Raw genomic sequence first — 21,283 nt, 5'->3', positions numbered from 1 at the left:
TACCATTTAGACAAGACCAAACTCGAACACTCCAGTTTCTTCCACTCTATTTGAACGAGCCTCACCTTCGTTCCTCACCATACATTCTCGACTTCCACTATAACTTTGAAAACATTGTCTGCTGCTATCCAGACATTAACACGCATAGACCCGTTTGTATTTAAATGATATGTATCCCTTAACAGCTCAATAATACACAGTCGCTGCCCACCAATCATGTGAACACATATCACTTCGTGTTACGTGGCTGGTCCGCAAAAGTAAAGGATCATATAGATGCTGCTAGGATCGTATAGGTGAGCATACTCCATTCAAATATGCAACGAAAAAAATCTCTGGGAGATACTACCTGTGTCTCCCAGAATATTAAGGGTGCACCAGTAAGACTTCCTTGGCCAATAAAAAGAGGCTAATATGAAGAATTTTACTAAGATACAATTAGCAGCAGAATTTCCTTTTATTGTTTCCTCAATAAATAAGAGACAGCATTCTTCCTTGAGCTTTGTGTGCGTATGAAGGGATGGAGTCACATATTAATAGGTAGACCAAATTTACGTCTACCACAATACGCATACCTCGCAAGCCATCTACGGCGCGCCGGCCGGGGTGGCCAAGTGGTTCTATGCGCTACAGTCTGGAACCTCGCCACCGCTACGGTCGCAGGTTCGAATCCTGCCTCGGGCATGGCTGTGTGTGACGTCCTTAGTTAGATTTAAGTAGTTCTAAGTCCTAGGGGACTGATGGCCTCAGAAGTTAAGTCCCATGGTGCTCGGGGCCATTGGAACTATTTTTGAACCATCTACGGTGCGTGACGGAGGGTACCATGTGCCACTAATAGTCATTTCCTTTTCTATTCCACTCGCAAAAACAGAGCGAGGAAAAAGAAAGACTGCCTGTACGCCTCCGCATGAGAGGTTATTTCTCCTGTCTCATCTTCATGATCCCTACACGAAATGTACGTTGATGGCCATAGAAAAATTCTGCAGTCAGCTTTAAATGTCAGTCTCTAAATTTTCTCAGTAGTATTCCTCGAAAAGAGGATTGCCTTCTCTCCAGGGAATCCAGTTTAAGTTAGCTGGCGAGTCTAATCTGGCTGCAGGAAATAATTACTCTCCTGGTAAAGGGACTGTCATGAAAAACTTAATTTACTAGTCAATCAGTTTGATATCAATGACATGCCACCGAAAGGCTGGAAGGGAGCGCGGGAGTGTCGTGGATATTATTTGCTAGTTGGAGCGGTAATCAGGCGTGTTTTCGTTTTTTTTTTTTTTTTTTTTAACGAGATTTCAATCTTTCCACTTACACAGTGAGAGAAGGCCATCGTAATAAAATCAAATACATTACCTAATTTACAAAGTGATACGTAGTATTAACCTGATAGTTGCAACCCTTCTGTGCTGCCACTTGGCTGCCTTAAGACTCTTCATAGGTGACGAAGCGTTAGACTACCTCACGAGAGTTCGAAAGTGAGGAGGCATCCCCTTTCAGAGGTAAAGCATGCTCTTATCACTCATTTATGAGGCCAAAATGAGTTTAATATTCTATTCCTGTGCTGCAAGACGTAACAGATGTTGAACTGATAAGAACACATCTTTTTTTATCCAGTGAAAGAAAGAGGCGCTATAGCCTGTGCCATGCTGTTGTAAGAAAATTTCTCACTAAGAATCAACAAATAACAATAGGCCTACTTTAGCGATGAGGAAACGCGTGCATGCTCCGATATCACATGTCTTCGATAAAAGCACGCATAGAAGTGTAGAAACTACATTTCGCATAAGAAATTCTACATGTACGGATAGCAGCATCCCTGTCTCGGATAGCGTAAAGCGGATTTTTTATACTGGGAAGTCAATATCGGGGCTAACTGCAGTTAGAACTCTACACACAAGCCGCACCTCTTTGTCTCGCAGTGTTCTAGCAGTTAGCAGCGCCGTCCATGCCCTGTAGCAGGTGTAGTCACGTGGCATTGGTTGCAGGAAGCTGCAGCTCAGGTGCAAAGAAAGCTCTGGCCAGTCGGCTCTTCAGGAACACAATATACTCGGTAGATGAGCTTGAATAGACTGTATGTGACTGGCCAGTTTTTTCATCTTTAGATGCAGTGTCCATGTAAGATAATGAACATTAGACCCATAAAAAATATCGTACATTGTATTTCCCATGTTGCTGTCGGCTATGATGCAACTCGCTACTCGTGAATCGGCACTCGTAAATACACTACTGGCCTTTAAAATTGCTACACCAAGAAGAAATGCAGATCATAAACGCGTATTCATTAGACAAATGTATTATACTAGAACTGATATGTGATTACATTTTCACGCAATTTGAGTGCATAGATCCTGAGAAATCAGTACCCAGAACGATCACCTTTGGCTGTACCAACGGCATTGATACACCTGGACATTGAGTCAAACACAGCTTGGATGGCGTGTACAGGTACAGCTGCCCACGCAGCTTCAACACGATACCATCAAGAGTAGTGACTGGCGTATTGTGACGAGCCAGTTGCTCAGCCACCATTGACTAGACGTTTGCAGTTGGTGAGAGATCTGGAGAATGCGCTGGCCAGGGCAACAGTCAAACATTTTCTTGTGTGAATTCTCCGAAAAGCTAATCATTTGCATATCACAGCATCTTCTTCCAGTCGGTTAAATTTCGCGTCTGTAGCACGTCATCTTCGTGGTGTTGCAATTTTAATGGCCATTAGTGTAGGTACGCAGTGTTTTTGCTACGAGGCTTCTGCGTACAGGAGCATAGGTTTATAGCAGCACACCTACCCACTCAACCAATCCAGATACCCTCCTGCGCCACTACATCCATATTCGACATCCAATGCACCTCCATGCCTTATTGATTCTCTCCGACCGGAATTTTTACGGACTCCCACTCCCCGACGAGAAATCCGTTCCGAGATGCACCCCTCATTTCAGCCCCAATCACAACACTTCACCCACACTGTCCTCCAATTTTCTCTTTGCCCTTCATCCACCTTGCTTACTTATAGTCGCTATCTGTGGTCCTGCAGAACCCCATACCCATACTTCTCATCACACCTTCTTCATGACGATTTTTTGCGTGTCAATTCGCATCACCATTACACCATGCAATCACTCACATTCAAGAGTGGCTATATTTTACGTGTAGTGTCAAACCGTCAAAAGAGTTTTAAAAACCATCAGTATTTTCATCTATGTGTATTTTACAAATCCTCGTCTACTGTCACTTGTTTTTATATAAGAAAATGTTCAAATGGTTTTGAAGTCTTATGGGACTTAACTGCTAAGGTCATCAGTCCCTAAGCTTACACAACTACTTAACCTAAATTATCCTAAGGACAAATACACTCACCCATGCCCGATGGAGGACTTGAACCTCCGCTGGAACCAGCCGCACAGTCCATGACTGCAGCCCCTAGACCGCTCGGCTAATCCCGCGCCGCTTTTATATAAAAGTCGTCAATATCGTCCACCTGTGTGTGCTTTACAGAATCCACTATTATTGTCACCTTTTATATGTTTTAACCATCTTTAAACACAGTTTTTGTAACCGTTGGCTAAAGAGTGGTTTTTGTCTGTCACCAGCCCGACCCCGATGAGAGGGAATTGAAATAATAATAAAGAAAAAAAATTGCAGCACTGGGCCATTGGGCCGTTGTCATATACTATTACCCATTCTTATGTCCCTCCCAGCAGCTGTTCACCTGTACACTAGCAGTATGCTACTCACCTGCACTTCAGTGATAATCTGCTGTCGTATTTTTACTACCTGTTGTTCCAACACAGGGCTACTGGCTACACTGGCTGTGAAACACTCTAGTGCCAGACTAACAGGGAAAATGTCCTCTCTCCATCTCATAGTCGTTGAGAAGACTGGCTAGAGCTACTCTCCAGCAAAAATCGAACTAAATCTCCTATACAGAATGATCAATGATCTACATATATGTCTTTTGGATGGGGAAGTGTATAGTTGGGTGACCTTCAAAAGTAGTTGAAACTAGGTAGTTTATGTGTAACAAACCGCGTTTCTCACATATTTGAACTCCGACAACGACTTTCCTGAAACATTGATTCTGTGAACGGCAACTGATCCAATGGATTTTGTGACAATTTCGATGTAGCCGACGATAGTTTTTTTCTGGGGAGAACCGGTGAGCACTGACAAAGACATTTCTGGAGGAGGAAGGACAGTTTGCTGTGTCTCCTGCGTTCTGTAGGACAACAACACATAACGAGTCTTTACCTGGTGACCAGGTTTTTCCCTCTGTATAAGCGCTCCTATTGATTTCTTCCAATTTTTCTCCTATGACGTCATAAGTTAGAGCGTCCTGTTGTGGCGGTAATGTGAACCACGTGAGTTGGTCTCCACATTTCAACCTGTAAACATGCACAAAAAAATTGGTAAGCATTTTCCGACATGATAATACCCCAACATAAAGAAAATACCAGTCTATGCCATTCCAGTCCTATAGCTCAGCACAGACAGAGCTTTTCCCACCAGTTTCCTACAGGATGAAACCCGAAGTAAAGTAAAAAATGAAGAGATAATAATAAGAAGATCTCACACTTTAAAATGCGAAGTTTGATCATTTCTTTTTTCACATATGGACCCTGTTCTTCACACGTTCCAATATTTACGACACTTGACCGCTCGATCTATTCCCAACCGATTGCTTCAGATGAAATCTCCTTTGTAAAGTACGAGTATAAACTAAATGTTACAACAGAAGAAACTTTGGTTACTTACTGTTTCAGCTCATAACTTACGAAGAAGTTTTCATGTGAAGCAATCGAATGGGAATTAGGTCGCGTGAGCAAGTATAAATATTTGAACGTGTGCAAATCTGGTGCTGTACAGCATCTGGTTTATCAGAGTCCGAGGTTTTCTTTGTATTATATGTGTATGGAGCTTTTACTGTTGCAAGTCAGTAACAACGTTGCCAAGACACTGTGTTGCAATAGCATAAGAAAGACAGTGAAGAGTTAAGCCGGAAGGAAGTCACTGTTCTCAGGCACAGATTCTCTAATATCGCCATGCTCCACAAAAAGATGTCGTGAAGTCCGTATACGTGCTCGCTGAAATTTTGTCTAACAACACATTAATGATCGGACCAGGACAATTTCAGGCGAAGGAAGCAATACGGAAAGCCTGAAATGATATGCTCAGTCCAGACTCGAAGATTACATTACTGGCAGAAAAACCATGCATTGTGAGCACTGAGAATTGGACACAAATGTGAATGCCAAGCTTAGTAAAGTGCATATAGTGACTACATATAAATTTCTTGACATTATCCTTTCTTTTGTATTCGCTCTCTTTACTTGAATTACTTTATCAGATTTTTTGGTAAGGTTCCGTCATCATATTTGGTTTCTCTCTTCTCTAAGATGTATTCTAAGTCAGAAACACCTAACATTCTATGCGACATAATGGATTTTATCGGGGTGGTTTCCCTGAACTAACCCTGCGTAGCATGATATGAGACCACTTCCCGTCTTAATATTGGTTTTCGAAGCAATTAAGATATTTCAGTCGAAGTATGATTTTAAAATAATTCGATTCACACAACTAGTCTTACTTAAAAGAGAACATTTTAATTAATAAATAGTAATTAAAACATATTTATTGATGTCGGTAGAAATGCGTCAATAACAAACGTAATACTTTGCCTGTACAAAATCTGCTTTCATTTTCGTAAGCTTCTGACGAATCGCAGTCTTTTATATACATTTTACAATAAAATTCTGTTCGATTTTTATTTACGTATTCTTATAGTAGTTTTCGTTTCTATGTATTTAACCCTTCTACTCCCTACAATCTGTATGCGAACAGAACAAGTAATCAGAAAGGAATTCCAAATATCATTTAGGTGAAATGAATTATTCACATAATTGGCTATCAGCTTAACTTACAATTATATGAAACTTAATTTCTTTTCCTATCTGTTGCCTTTCGGAACATGCTCATACTGCCACTTCAGCACTGGGAAAGGTATATTACAGTTTGTTGCGACAGTTTAGAAAAGACTTTAGCTGTAGTCATATCTTGGTAGAAGTTTCATAGGCTTAACAAAGGACTGATTCCGACATAAAACTAGTTTTAAAAGCACAGTATACTGAAACCAGTTCAATATTAATTTGATTCATTAGACACGTCAAAATTCTGACATGGGACGTGCCTGATACCTAGGAAATGACGTCACAAACTACCAGCATAAAATAAGTGCTTCGGATGGAAGTAGATACTTGTGATGAGTCTCAACACGATATCGGTGGTTGTAGCAAGTACACGTTTTGACAACTATAGTTGTGTATCGTTTTCCAAGTTGGCGCTGCATTGTTTTTACTAGCACACATAGGGCAACACCGATGCAACAAGATATCTCGGTAATTTCACTTGCGTTCTTTTTTTTTTTTTTTTTACTGAACGACAGTGGAAAAATACTCATAGTTTTGCTGATTATTTTTAAAGCTAAGAAAACGTCAAACAGAAAAGAAAACTGGAACTCTGAACAGCTAGTGACCGCAAGTATGTATATCCACAAGAGTTGTAGATTTAGGCAAGTACATTATTAGCGGGGACTCGTGTTCATGTGACCTGTCATAAGCTTAGGTAGATCACGGAACCTCTGGACATCATTCTATCTTATCTAAGATTTGAGAAAATTCCTCGAGTTTACTTTCTCACAAACTGAAAATACCAATTTAGTTGAGCTTGATATAATATTAATCTGAAAAAATCAATAAAATGTATGACATTGTCACCGCAACAGACACAGAGCTTCGTCTCGCAATCTGTTACCCGCAGACGACTTCACATTCAGTGGGTTTTCGTGCCTGGAGCGTATTAGATTCCTTCGAAAGTAGTCCACACATGCAAGCTCGGCACTTGTTTCGCAGCGCGTCGCGAAAGCCACGCTGTGTTTACAGTTCCGCGCGGCCAGGGCATTCGTGCCTGAGGATATTAGATTCCTCCGGAACAAGCTTAACACTGGCTCTGAAGTCAGCAGTCGTTCCGCCACGCAAGCAGTGCCACAGCTTCTCCGGCAAGGCGTGACTCGTTTACACCTACGAGTCGATGGTGTTCTTGTTCAGTAGTCCAGTTCTCGAGTGGTGTATGAAGCTAACATACTACAACAAAGTGACCTACAGCAAAGCCCGAAGTACATAGAAAATATCGCACCTTTGTCTGTGTCATAGGCAATCTATAAGCGTTATCTCTCAATCTGTAATGCATAGACAAAGAAATTGAGCCAGGTTAGTTTATTACTCTAGATTTTAAATAAGCCGAATTTCGAAATGATTTTGCAACAACATAAAACATTACAATGTGTTGTTGGCTATTTAGTTTATTCGTCCACATATTCTCTAGGTAGGATGGTCAGAAACAGTCTGGAAATATTGTAAGGTTTTTGCAGGGTATGTTGTGTTGAAAAATAATTTTAAAGAAAATAATTCTACACGTTGCCCCTTTTCCGAGTTAATTAGCGTTGAAGTTAACCAACCAGGCCGTTGCACGCGCGAATTCAAGCGGTGCGCCAAATATAACTAGTGTCAGTTGTCCCAATAGCGTAGGTGACAGCGCACAGGACTGCTTGACCTTTGGCTTGGGTCCGGTCCTTATTACCGTCCCATGTGCAATTTTTATATCTCTCTTTCGTTCGGTTTTAGGAAATTAAACGGAAAACACAATGGGAGACATATTCTCTAGAGTGACGCTTGAATTTTCGTGTGCAACAGCCTGATTTCCTAACTGCAATGCTAATTAACTTGGAAAGGGTTGAACGTACCGAACTTTTTTTTAATTACTTCGCAGCACAACTTACCCTGCAACGCCGTTACAAGATTTTCAGACTACTTCGGACATTTACATGTTGCATACGATGATTTTTGTATTTACATACCCGTATTTACGAATAAGTTAATAATCTCAAAAAAAAAAAAATGCTGGTACACTATTCATAATGCTTATCATAATAAACGCCTGTCCACGCACAGTATATCGCACACACTGCATGCACACATTTCTGGCCAACATTAGGACCATGAAGTTGTTCCTGTCATCTGATGTTTTCTCTGTGGTTTACCATTTATCCGTCTGAGAAATTGAGTTAACATCCCTCGACATATATGCGAGATGCTGAGCTTAGGAAAATCGAACGTGGTTAGTATATTATGTTACAGATCTTGGATATAAGATTTTATTGTAAGTTTTAATGTATTTTGATTCCATAGTGTAGAATGCCAAAGACTTTTATTATTAATGTATGCTGCTCTATGCTCTCTAAGTGCTCTTTAATGTGCAGTATGTATTATTTAAGAGGTATGCCGTAACAATTTTTTTTTAACTACCTGGATTTTAGTAGTTCTTTAATCTCCGTAGACAATTTTATGGAGCGTCTCCTGATAGAGAACGTTATTTTGTGGTTATTTTTTTCTCAGAAAACGTATATTACAGCGAAGTAGTTTTCTGTGTTGCATCGTACTTCACACTAATTAATGGGCAACTGGAAACTTGACACTCCGGTTAGGCACAGATTTTATTGATATACTGGGCCTTGTCTATAAGTTCTAATCTTTGATCTGATGAGGGCAAGAACCGAAACGGCGTTGTAAATGAAGACATGTATTATGAGATCTAGACGGCTTTAGACGCAAAATAACCACCGAGGTTGTGGACTCACATAGGAAATTTATTTCTTTTTGTAATATAGTGTATCTGGAAGGTATTATCTGGGGGCAACTGAAACGTGGTAAACCACTACACATAATTATTCGCTGCCGCTACAAAATAATCCTTAGTCTCCATAACTAATTTAATTTTTATGATACAAAGCAGAACAGTGACAAATATTAAAACAATGAAGTCATAAAATCTTTATGCGGTCTTAAAAATATACGCAAGACCTTAAGAACCCACCACTGAACCCGTCACACCTAGCTATCAGGGATATGATATGTCACTTTGAACTGTGTTGTTTTGTATGGAAAATATGGCGTGGTATTCCTGGAACATCTCGTGCTTCGCCACTCAGAATCCAAACTATCCAACAAAAACAAAGTATAGCTACCCCGAGTCACTACTCATTACATTACCCCAACAGCACTACTATTGATTCACTCTGTCCCACCCAGTCTACTGGAAGTTATTCCGACGCGAAACTTGATTTTGTCTGAGTGTGAGACGATCACCGAATCATCAGGAGAGTTTTCCTGGCGTCTCTTTGGAGGCTCTACAAAGAGTAGTACCGGGCCAGCATCTGTCACTTCATGCCCAACGGACTCATTAGGAGCCACTTCTCCTGCAGTGACCACGACACCGAGCGCCCTAAACTGCACCCTTAGTTATATTCGGAAAAACTGTCTGCTATTAACATTACGTACTTTGTCACTTATCTTCGTAGACTGTTGACTACTCCGATTGAAGAACCAAGTTGGATTGACTTTATGGTAACTCGTAGTGGTGTCTGCTACTTCACTTGGCTGGTGTATGTACCTCATGAGCTATCGGGTTCGCCAGACGGTCTTGTTAGAAGCCAAATATAGCATAAAGGATATTTCCGTACAGTGGGTACCAAATTCTACTGTTTTGCCACGTCATCGGGGTAATCAGTGCAACCGAAATATATCCATGTTAACACCTCAGTAGTGTCTTTCTCATTCATGGTTATCTAAGTACAAAACCACCTACGGCAGACTAGATTGAACACGTTACAATAAAAGGTATCTATACAGCGCTTTAAAAATTTAGTTCGTACTAATTCTAGTAACCATCATTCTGTCCCATCAAGTTGATGCAATCAACACATGACTAAGCAGCCTAGGCAATGCAGAATATAATTTTATTTATGCAGGTGCCCTTCGAGAATAATGTGCACACGGTTGTATTTAAGGATTATAACTGCATAAACGGTTTTTGTTTATAGAGTGTGTATACACATTTCCACTGTAAATGGGCCTTACTTTAAATGAAATTAGCTAACAGCAATTCACGATAGCATTTAACATACAAAGTACGAATACTGTTTTATTAATTTTTCTCTGCGACTACGAATAATCACAACATGGATTAAACAAAATAGTCCCTATTGATTTTAGCAATTATTAATATAGCATTTCACTTTTACACAAGTGAACATTCATCTAATTTTAACATCTGACTACTTTATTATATCTCAATGCTCTTCCAGCATGCTGCACTCGTTTTTATCATAGAGATTTATTTTTACCGCCAAATATAGTTGATGCTTGTAGGCGCAGGTGTAAACATTTCACTGTAACCGCTTAGAATTAAAATATAAATTGTTTTCCAACATTATATATTGACATACCTAAGAAAAAAATATTATTGTCTTAATATTGGGTCTTGGCTATGAGTAATTTTCATGAATAATGCGACATAAGCACAAGCACTTTGATCTTATAACCGGTAGGTTCGACAACTTGTAACGTACGGTACACGGGTTATATATGTTGTTTATGCACTGATGTAGTAATTTGAAAGTTTTGCTGTGTGAGAGGGTGTATCTGATGATAGGGCTGGCAGTCCTCCAAATTGATCGTGTATTAAAGAAAGAAATAAACAATCCTTGCAGCCAAGGGCTAATTTATTTATAGCTCCAAACCGTCACACGGCTTCGTTCCCATCATTAACCGAGAAGAAATGCTATATAACAGTCGTTTTATTGTATCATAAGCTGCTAAGGGTTATTATTTTATTAATCGACCTTGAGGTCGTAGTCTCCAGAAATTAAAAAAATAAAAGAATACGTGTTGAATCCCACATTCTCTCAATTTTAAAATTGATATATAATTGTTTATCATGATGCGTGCAAGTGGCCCTAGCATATGGCTCGACATCGTTGCGATTGCAACACAGTCATTTTCTTTTGATATAAATTATAAATACAAAAATATTGCGAAAGCGGAGGATTACATTCTGAGGCCATTTAAAAAGAATTCACGTGAAGGAACTGACAGGAAAAGACTTCCACTTCCTTGACAAGAATCTAAAAAATCTAATTTCGTGTTTCTTCTGACGCTTTACAGACGTTCAGAAAGGTCTACAGGAGTTGAGAATAACATACACACACACACACACACACACACACACACACACACACACACACACACACACACACACACAGAAAACAGACATGAACTCAAGGATAAGTTAAGAAAAGTTAAGTGCTTCCAGAAGGAAATAAAAAGAGAAGAGGCTTGTAAAGAAGAAAGAAAATACTTACAGAGAGCAAGAATAAAGTAGTATCGGGAAAGTAATATGCCATCATAATCAGCTTTCGCACAACGTCCGGAGTTGCCCACATTCGAATAGTATCTTATATGAATGCGTGATGTCCAAAAGGACAGACGTCACACGGAATGTGCGGGCTTGATACATAATATGGAATCTGACGTGGGGCTGGGGGGACAAGACAGGACAGGAACTAGTGACGTCAGATGCATTGGGACTTTACGCGGAATCGGCAACGACGAGTGAATATGTGTGCCGCCGCGCGGGATTAGCCGAGCGGCCTAACGCGCCGCAGTCATGGACTGTGCGGCTGGTCCTGGCGGAGGTTTGAGTCCTCCCTCGGGCTTGGGTATGTGTGTTTGTCCTTAGGATAGTTACAGTTAAGTAGTGTGTAAGCTTAGGGACTGATGACCTTTGCAATTAAGTCCCATAAAATTTCACACACATTTGAACGATTTTTGAAAGTGTGTGCCAGACCAGTATGCGAACCAGAGATCTCCTGCTTACTAGGCAGTTGCGTTAAGCATTGCGCCGCCTGGACGCATGTGTTTATCGCAAATGCGCGGCCGGCCGCTGTGGACAAGCGGCTCAAGGCGCTTCAGTCCGAAGCCGCGCTGCTGCTGCGGTCGCAGATTCGAATCCTGCCTCGGGCGTGGATGTGTGTGATGTCCTTGGGTTAGTTAGGTTTAAGTAGTTCTAAGTTCTAGGGGACTGATGACCTCAGAAGTTAAGTCCCACAGTGCTCAGAGCCATTTGAACCATTTTTGAGCAAATGCGCGTTCTGCCTCGGCACGCCTCTCGGCCGACCGACATTCCCATCCAACGCCACCTATCCACAGTCCCCGTCCACGTCCTCCATTCTCGCTATTCTGAGATTCCCGCAGGAGGTCGAACGTAGTTGTGCATCCTCACTGAATGTAGTTGACTCATTGCCCATAGAGCCAAATCAGTTATATTAATGAGTTGTGTCTGTTCTTTCGGACATGCAGCTGACATCAGTAGTTCTTTCCCTTTCCTCTCTAAATGGTTCAAATGGCTCTGAGCACTATAGGACTTAACTTCTCAGGTCATCAGTCCCCTAGACTTAGAACTACTTAAACTTAACTTACCCAAGGACATCACACACATCCATGGCCGAGGCAGGATTCGAACCTGCGACCGTAGCAGCAGCGCGGTTCCGGACTGAAGCGCCTAGAGCCTCTTGGCCCCAGCGGCCGGCCGCGCATTTGCGATAAACACATGCGTCCAGGCGGCGCAATACTTAACGCAACTGCCTAGTAAGCAATATGACGGTGGGTCGCCAAAGGCTAGTGGAAGAAAACCTCGCTTACTTATTACCCGGTGCAGTTGAGTTAGTAGCCAACTTGTGCAAATAAACGTCATTACTCATCAGCTTCAAGGGAAAGATCAGTCCAATTCAATGGATACAACGTCAGTAAAGATAAAGTTCTGGTTCTGAGCACTATGGGACTTAACCTCTGAGGTCATCAGTCCCCTAGAACTTAGAACTACTTAAACCTAACTAACCTAAGGACACCACACACATCCATGCCCGAGGCAGGATTCGAACCTGCGACCGTAGCGGTCGCGCGGTTCCAGACTGAAGCGCCTAGAACCGCTAGGCCACACTGGCCGGCCCTTTGCTCTCTCTCCCCCCCCCCCCTCCCCCCCGCCAACACCATCAGTTTACATAATATCGAATAATATTAAGAATAATATATAGCAGCTTCTGATGCTTATTTGTGAGTTACAATCTTGAAGAAGTCGTACCTTACCCTAGGTCAGTATGCATGCACGACGGTAAATAAGTATCGATTGCAGTTTTAAAATTGTAGGCATTTTATCGCAAGTTGTAATAAAATTTGTGCCAGATAACGACCTCAAGGTCGTAACTTGTTGCACAGTAATAAAGTAATGACTTCTAGCAGTTTGTGGAGGCTACTTATAGAAACAAAGTGTGTGTGAAAACTGAGGTGCACGAATGTAAGGTAGCAGGTAAAATCCCGAGGAACAGCCCAGACGGACACGAGTGTTCGGGCGCAGGTGGTGGTGTCTACCGTGTGGTTCCTGTCGGCGGCGTACTCGGCGCCGCGGCTGGGCTGGATGCAGACGGTGCGCTTCAACTTCAGCGGCGGGCCGCCAGAGGTGTACTGCCTGTCCAACATCGCGCGCTACAACCGCCAGCTGTTCGACGTGCTGACGTTCGTGCTGCTCTACCTGCTGCCGCTGGCGATCATGATGGCGCTCTACTCGCGCATCGCCGTCGCGCTCTGGCGCAGCAGCCGCGGACTCGAGGACGTCGAGGTGAACGTCGACCCGCGACGGCAGCCCAGCTGCAGGAGGAAGGTGAGCGAGTGAGGCCCGCTGCTACACCTTATGCCCTTAGCGCCATGGTAGCCACCATCTGACGCACCGGACGAAGTATTGTCTGACACAGACTAGGTACATTTCCTTTCTCTCATGTTTTTCTTATTCTTCCCCTCGCAGCGCCATCTTGTACCATAGAGTTTATTTCCTGATGTCAAAACACGTCCTATCATCCTGCACCTTATTCTTTTTAGTGCTCACCATATGTTCCTTTCTTCGTCAGTTATGCAGAGAACTTCTTCGTTCTTTATCTTAGCAATATAAATTTCTCGCCAAGTGAAATGCAAACGTTTTGCTCATATCTAACATATCGTCAGTAGTTCGCCATGTCCAGCACCATAAAGTCACAGGTGTCCCCCACGGTTTCGTATTAGTTCCTATACTCTTTTCTTTGTACTGTAAATGTGTGTCGTCAGTCTTGTCCTACCGCAAATACCACATGTATTCTGACGACCTACAATTGTATCTAAATGCAAAACCTATAAACCTCAACACATCTATCGAGAATATCAAAACCGACGAGTGTTCGCTATCAAAATGGGCGCAGAACATAGGGTTAAAACTCAACAAACCCAATAACCCCAAGAGGTACTGGTTGGTCATTATCGGCTCAAAAATAGCCAAAAATAGAGGATAACAATCGTCTTTAATTCTAAACGGGACAAATATCAACTTCTCTCCTGCAGCGAAAAGCGTAGGAGTAATAGAGATGAAAATTTAAATTTATCTGAGCATGTAACTGCAGTATGCAAAAAGGCACCAGCATCTCACCGTGCCCTACAAAAATATAAGAAGCTCTTTCTCTTCTCATGCAAAATAATCTCGTACAAACTGTTATGCTTCCAATTAGTGATTACAGTGATGTTATTCTGCAAGACCTTTCTCAGAAATTTCTGTAGTTGTATATATATGTATGGATGTAGCAGTATTGCGTTGATGTACTGATGGATATTGTGTGGTATGACTCCTGTGGTTGATAGTGTAATTGGTATAATGTCAACTTTATCCTGATGCCACATGAGGTGAACTTCTTTAGCCAGAAATTTGCTATTTTATCTTTTCCAGGGGCTTTCCAGTTGTGCATAGAATTAATTGCTTGGGTGACTTCATGTTGCAAAATTATCACTTCAGGCATTTGTGGTATCATCTTGTATGTGTCTGTTTCTGCTTCTATCCACCGTGCATGTCTGTTATGTTGTACTGGGTTTGATCATATGTTGTTCCAGAAGTGTTCCATGTCTGGTATGTTTGGTGGATTGTCTATTTTAATGTGCGTGTTATTTATTGTCTGGTAAAATTTCTTTTGGTTTGTGTTGAATGTTTCGTTTTGTTTCCTTCTATTTTCACTTTTTTTTGTATCTTCTAAGTCGTTTGGCCAATGCTTGTAATTTCTGTTTCTTTTCATCTAATTGCTCTATCGCTTCTTGTTGTGAGATTTTACCTAACGTTTTTCGTTTTTTGTCTGATATTTCATTTCTTATAAATTGTGTTAACTGTCCGATGTCTTTTCTCAGTTTTTCTATTCTGATCTGTAGCCTGTGTTTCCATGCTGGTTTTGTGAGTTTCTTCTGTGTCTTGGTTGGTTCTGATCTCTGCCTAGTGTGTATATTTAGTGTAGTGAGTGCTCCTATATAAACCAGTAGTTGTAACTCTTCCATAGTTGTCTTTTCATTTATTTTGTTGTGTATGATTGTGTTGATAGTTGTTATTGTTGTTTCGACTTGTGGGTTATTTGGTGGTCTATGCAAGAATGGTCTAATGTCTGTATTTGTGTCTTTGTATTCTATATAGGTCAGCTGAAATTTTTCTTCTACATGTAACATGTGTGTCACTTCGTGTTCTATTTGTGCTTGTTCTGGTGGCTGTCTTAAGATTTCGTTTTCCTCTGATTGTCTATGTAGTGTTGGCAGAAGAGCCAACACTGTGTTTCTAGAGGAGGCCGAAATGCACGCGTTTAATTACACGCTGACTGGCGTGAGGTCTGGAACAGGACAATATCTTGAGAGGTGCAGATAAAGTACGTAGTTGATATAATACTTAACTTTAATCCACAATTGTAGAACATCTCTCTTGATGATACATTCTTCACATAATAAATATCAATTGAATACGGCGCCTTGCTAGGTCGTAGCAAATGTAGCTGAAGGCTATGCTAACTATCGTCTCGGCAAATGAGAGCGTAATTGTCAGTGAACCTTTGCTATGAACGTCGGCTGTACAACTGGGGCGAATGCCAGTACGTCTCTCTAGACCTGCCGTGTGGTGGCGCTCGGTCTGCTATCACTGACAGTGGCGACACGCGGGTCCGACGTATACTAATGGACCGCGGCCGATTTAAAGGCTACCACCTAGCAAGTGTGGTGTCTGGCGGTGACACCACAGTTTATATGATGCGTGTTGTTCTTAGTTTGTTTGCTCTGGGTTGTTTGAGTCCGTTACTGTATTTTATTCGATTGTACATTATTTTGTTCCAGTATTCGTTGTACTTGTTGTTTGATGTTTTCTAATTCTGACTGGGGTATCCTGTTATTATGATTATTTCACAGATCTAATCAGCTAGTCGTTGTTCTGTTAAAAAATTTTAATTCTGTATATCTGGTAATAAATGTTGTGCATACTTGTGATCTGTGTGCAGTTGCGTTGGTTCCTAAGTTTGTTGCTTGGTAATAACAGAACATGAGGTGTCGCTTACCTTCATCTGATCATCTCCTCCTCTGTCTTTTTTTTCCTTCTAGAGTGGTTGCAGGAAGCATATCCTGCAAAAAAACACCTCTACTTGGATTTAAATCATTTTCCATGCGGCTAGCAGTGTGTTACCACTGTGGACGGGCATAGCGTTCAAGTGTCGTCCCCGACCATGACAGCCCTTGTCCGAGGCTACATTAGTTCTGTCCCGAACCAACTAATCACACTAAAAGGGGGGTTAGCCCTATTAGTGGTTTGTTCTTTTCGTCGCCTTTTACGACTGGCAGAACATATCGGAGGCCTATTCTTTTACCGGGCCTCCACGAGGTTTGTTATTGTTATTGTTATTATTTGTATTATTATTATTATTATCAATATCAGTAGGTCAATCTATAGTAGTACAAGTAAAGCCACTGTCAACTTCGTTAATTCATAGACTGATTCACTCACACAGCCGATTCAGACACTCAGGTTATTTTAATACTTTTTTCCTTAGGTAACTACGTTATTCTAGACACTGTATGAGCGAAACGCTGGTTCAGTGTAAGAGGGGGTCTGATGTCCCTAGTCAGTCGAGATTAAATAAATAAAAAGAAGGGTTGAAGTGGGCTGTTTGATTTGTTAGTCAGGTGACATCCAATGACCAGACCGCGATCGAAGTCACTGAGGAACCCATTCTGCTATTACTGGTTTTTCAGTAATACCACAATACTCCCTGCCTCGTTATATACCGGCGAGTGCGCCTTCCGTACTTGCACTAGTCATACACGCTGCATTGCATACATGTCTCCAGATCCAGGTGATTTCAGTACCTTACATTGTGAGATATGTTTACATTTTGAGCGCCTCTTATTCCGCGGCGGTGCTCAAGTTGATACAGATTATTTCATCTCTGTGCCTGTTCAGCTAATACATTATTACGTAATGTACTTAAAACATCGAAAGATGATTTGGTAATAAGTCTAAACCGTAAAAATCTCATTTATGGGACCTGATGATGAAATATATCAAAGCAAGTTGTGTCTGACTGCTCTCTAGAGTTCTATCTTTACCAAATTAAACTTCACGGAATTGATAATTGGCGTACTACATCACTTTCTTTGACAAGTTTAGCTTTCTGTTCACATCGACTTCAATATAAAATGATGTAAATGGAAAAACTTAAAACACGAAGCACCAGTGCGGTCACATGATAGATGTGCGTCATGATTTAACCTTCTTTCCACTGGGAACTTCGTCCATCACCATCCATTTAACAAGCACGAATACACTCCTACACTCGTTGTTACATGGAAGAAAACAGAATTCCGATAGCATCTTAACGAATGTCTTCACATTAAGGGCCAGTTCATTAAGACTACCGTTTGTTTTGGAGGCTGGTTAGGAATTATACAAAGTATCCCAGACATGATCTGTGGGTTACAAATCAATGGACCTGACGGGTTAATTAAGATTCATACGTTTCTCAAGGTGACTGTGATGTGAAATTAAACGCGGAGGTCTTGCATTATGATGTTGGAATACGCAGTCTGGTAACCTGGTCATGAAGTGTATGACAACAGGGTTTACCATCTTGCAGCGGACTGGCCTGCATTCAGCCTCCCCTGAAAATTTACCAAATCAGTCCTGCTTTGATATGTAATAGCTTGCCGTACCATAATTCCTGGAGCTACCCACGTATATGTCTCCATAATTGCTGCTTGCTGGATTCATACCCGGTATGAAGTCTGGTCAGGAGAGGTGAGGATATGGTGTCAGGCTAACGGTAACCAGACCTCGTGAATGTTGTGGATTATATTCCAAAAACGTCCTCTATGAGTTATGCAATTTCGATAAAGGACACTGGATGTTAAGTTCGACGGCTCCCTTGTACAATTAGAAAGGGGAAAACTTGAAGCATACTGTCACGACGAATAATATACTGGTTGAGTTAGCCGATAGTGAGGTAATCGTTGGTGCATTCTCACTGTGGTGAACCTTTAAAGGAGTCAGTTTCTAAGTAATACAGTGCACTGCGTTTAATCCAATATTCTTCTGTCAAGATTAGGACGATACGTAAGGTTTTGCGCCACACAGAACGAAGCTTCTAAAAGTTTTGCAGAGCGTAAGCCCCATCTATCCACGTTAAAGTTTTTGTATGGAAGTAAAAGTCATTAGTCCTTACACATTTATTTTTCCCCACATTGGCTGTTACAAGTATCACAGGGGATTCTCCGTTAATTTTACTTGGGTGACATGTGGATCACAATTCATTCTATGACGTGACTTTCTTGAAATACTATGGTATCTTCTAGGTACTTAGCAAATGCGCTAAACTGCATAGAACTGTAGATGAAGACTTAACTGTATTCGATTGCACTACAATTTAACATCAAATGTGTGACTGACCTTTTCTCGTACTACTGCTTACTGTTTAACTACCAAGTATTTTCGGATACTGGACGTTCCAGCCTGTTTACACACGAGTGAAACAGCAACATGAGAAGAATTGGTTGAGAAACCATTACTGAGGTGCTAGTCCGCCGCTTTAGCAGAGTGGTCAGCGGGTCTGACTGCCATGCAGTGGGCCCTGGGTCGATTCGAGTCGGGATCGAAGATTTTCTCCACTCGGGGACTAAGTGTTGTCCTCATCATCATTTCGTCGTCATCGACACGCAAGCCGTCCAATATGGCGTCAACTGCGAAGTCTTGCAACTTGGTGATCGAACTTCCCCAGGTGAAGACTCCCTGACCATCAACGGCATACGATCCCTTTCTAGTTTTGAAAACGGATTACCTACAAATGTAAGTCAGAATTATGCCCTGAATTGAATGCCCTCTCATATATACCCATGAATTTATAGAGCAGCGCTATTTTAATTCGTTATTTAGAAAATATGACATGCAGCCAGTTACACTTACTTCGCTCTATGTAACATAACAGGGAAAGTAAATTGTGAATAGATTTACTTGAGCTCAGTTAGTCGTAATAAACATGTGAAGTTACGTGAGAAAACGTGTAAACACTGGTCACTGTAGCGCCATTGTGTGCAATGGGCATTTTGTGCCCACCGAGTTAGCATAGCCCACAAATACACGAAATACAACAGTCGCGCTTGATATGACGAAGAACTGCAACATTGTCGTCGCCAACAAACTCCTTCACTACCTTCTCTTCTGAAAGGCATCCAAGGAATAACAAAACGTAATGTTCATCGCGATTGTTCGAGAGTTGAGATTAATCGTAAAATAATTTTAGAAAGTGCTATCTTTGCTGAAGGCAAAGTGGCGCACCCTCTATCTCGAGGTACTGTGCTGTCTGGAATTGCTACTCGTCATAAATCCGTCCTCATAGGAAATTGATTTCCAAGAAAATCATATTGATTTAGTAAATATTCGAGTAGAACAGTATATAATTACGTCCACAACGTAGTTGTTGTAAGGTTTTATGGGACCGAACTGCGGAGGTTATCAGTTCCTAAGCTCACACACTACTTAACCTAACTTAAACTATCTTAACGCTAAGGACAACACACACACCCATGCCCGAGGCAGGACTCGAACCTCCGACGGAGGGGATCCGCGCGGGCAGTGACAAGGCGCCCCCGATCGCACAGCTACCCCGCGCGCCTCCACAACGTAGTGAATCCACGATGGCACGTACGACATCAGTGCGTAGAACACAGCAATAGGTCTACTGCTCGGATGGATAAATAGCAAACCGATTGTGTACCATGGATCCAGTTCTACCCACTTCACAAAAGGCAACATCTCCACATGTGTGTGTGTGTGTGTGTGTGTGTGTGTGTGTGTGTGTGTGTGCCGGCCTGTGTGACTGAGCGGTTCTAGGCGATTCAGTCCGGAACAGCGCTGCTGCTACGGTCGCAGGTTCGAATTCTGCCTCGGGCATGGGTGTGTGTGATGTCCTTAGGTTAGTTAGGTGTAAGTAGTTCTATGTCTAGGGGACTGATGACCTCAGATGTTAAGTCCCATACTGCTTAGAGCCATTTGAACCATGAAGCATTCGACGGAATTTTCCACTTCCAACTTCGCAGTGTAAACAAAAAAATATGTTCGTCTAAACCAAACAATATCTGTGAATGATTAAAAGAATGGTCATCCTCTACAGAACCAGTCAGCATCTAACCGTACCATAGTGTCCCACACAGCGAACCACGCGAGCACACCGACCAGACAGAAAACTCCACACCAGTACCCAAGTGATTGCGTTGCAAGCACGCTGCCTACCGCTCGTTACAAGGGGTGCATCAGTCTAACTGGCCCGTGCAATCGAACTCAGTCATTCCAACCAAGATTAAACAATGCCCCGAAGATACTTATGCCCGTAGAAATGCACACCTAGGTATGGACGTGTATCTTTGTAATGAGCCTGCGAGCTAATGATACGCGAAATAATTTAAGTAGTGAAGTTGCAAATGCAGAGTCAGTTTTCGTACATTTTTGTATTAACTGTTGAGGTTATTTTGTTACGTATTCAATCATTGCTGCTTAATATTCGCTGGTGATCTTCACTGCGCTGAGGTAAGGCATGCGTTATCTGCAATGCAGTGAAGATCACTGGTGACCGGGGAAGTTTATTTTATCATAGTTGCTTGTTATATTTCCAACACAATTTTATTTGTGACGGAAAGTAGCTATTTAATGTCTTGCTCCACAAGCACCTAGACTACGACAGATTTAACTATGGTGGCGATCATGTACTGTGACACTCGGGTTTGGCCTTTTTACATTTTCAGACTGCATTGTCACATAAACTGCTGAAAAAACGCAGAGACGTGGAATGCGGCTGTGATCATTTTACAACAGCTACATCCTCGTTCTGTTACTGCCAGTATCATTATCCCACAGTGAGATGCAGGTGTGAGAAAAGAGTGATATTCTTAAAAGCGTTTGCGGACGGAAAATGAAATACTCAGATATCAAGCCCAAACTGGGGTCAACCCACCAGCAGAGTAACAAAGGCTAGAACTGAATGTTTATC

The 21,283-nt window shown here is 41.8% G+C and overlaps 1 protein-coding gene across 1 annotated transcript in view; it reads left to right on the top strand.

The window, feature by feature from the left end:
- Positions 1-21,283, top strand: part of LOC126484830 (trissin receptor) — a 155,541-nt gene that overhangs the window by 95,930 nt on the left and 38,328 nt on the right. Inside the window, exon 4 of the mRNA XM_050108426.1 lies at positions 13,294-13,596. Within this exon, the coding sequence (XP_049964383.1) occupies positions 13,294-13,596 (303 nt within the window). The remainder of the gene's footprint in view (positions 1-13,293; positions 13,597-21,283) is intronic.

This window comes from Schistocerca serialis, chromosome 6 (genome assembly GCF_023864345.2).
Source record: "Schistocerca serialis cubense isolate TAMUIC-IGC-003099 chromosome 6, iqSchSeri2.2, whole genome shotgun sequence".
NCBI lineage: Eukaryota > Metazoa > Arthropoda > Insecta > Orthoptera > Acrididae > Schistocerca > Schistocerca serialis.
This window is presented reverse-complemented; position numbering and strand designations above follow the sequence as displayed.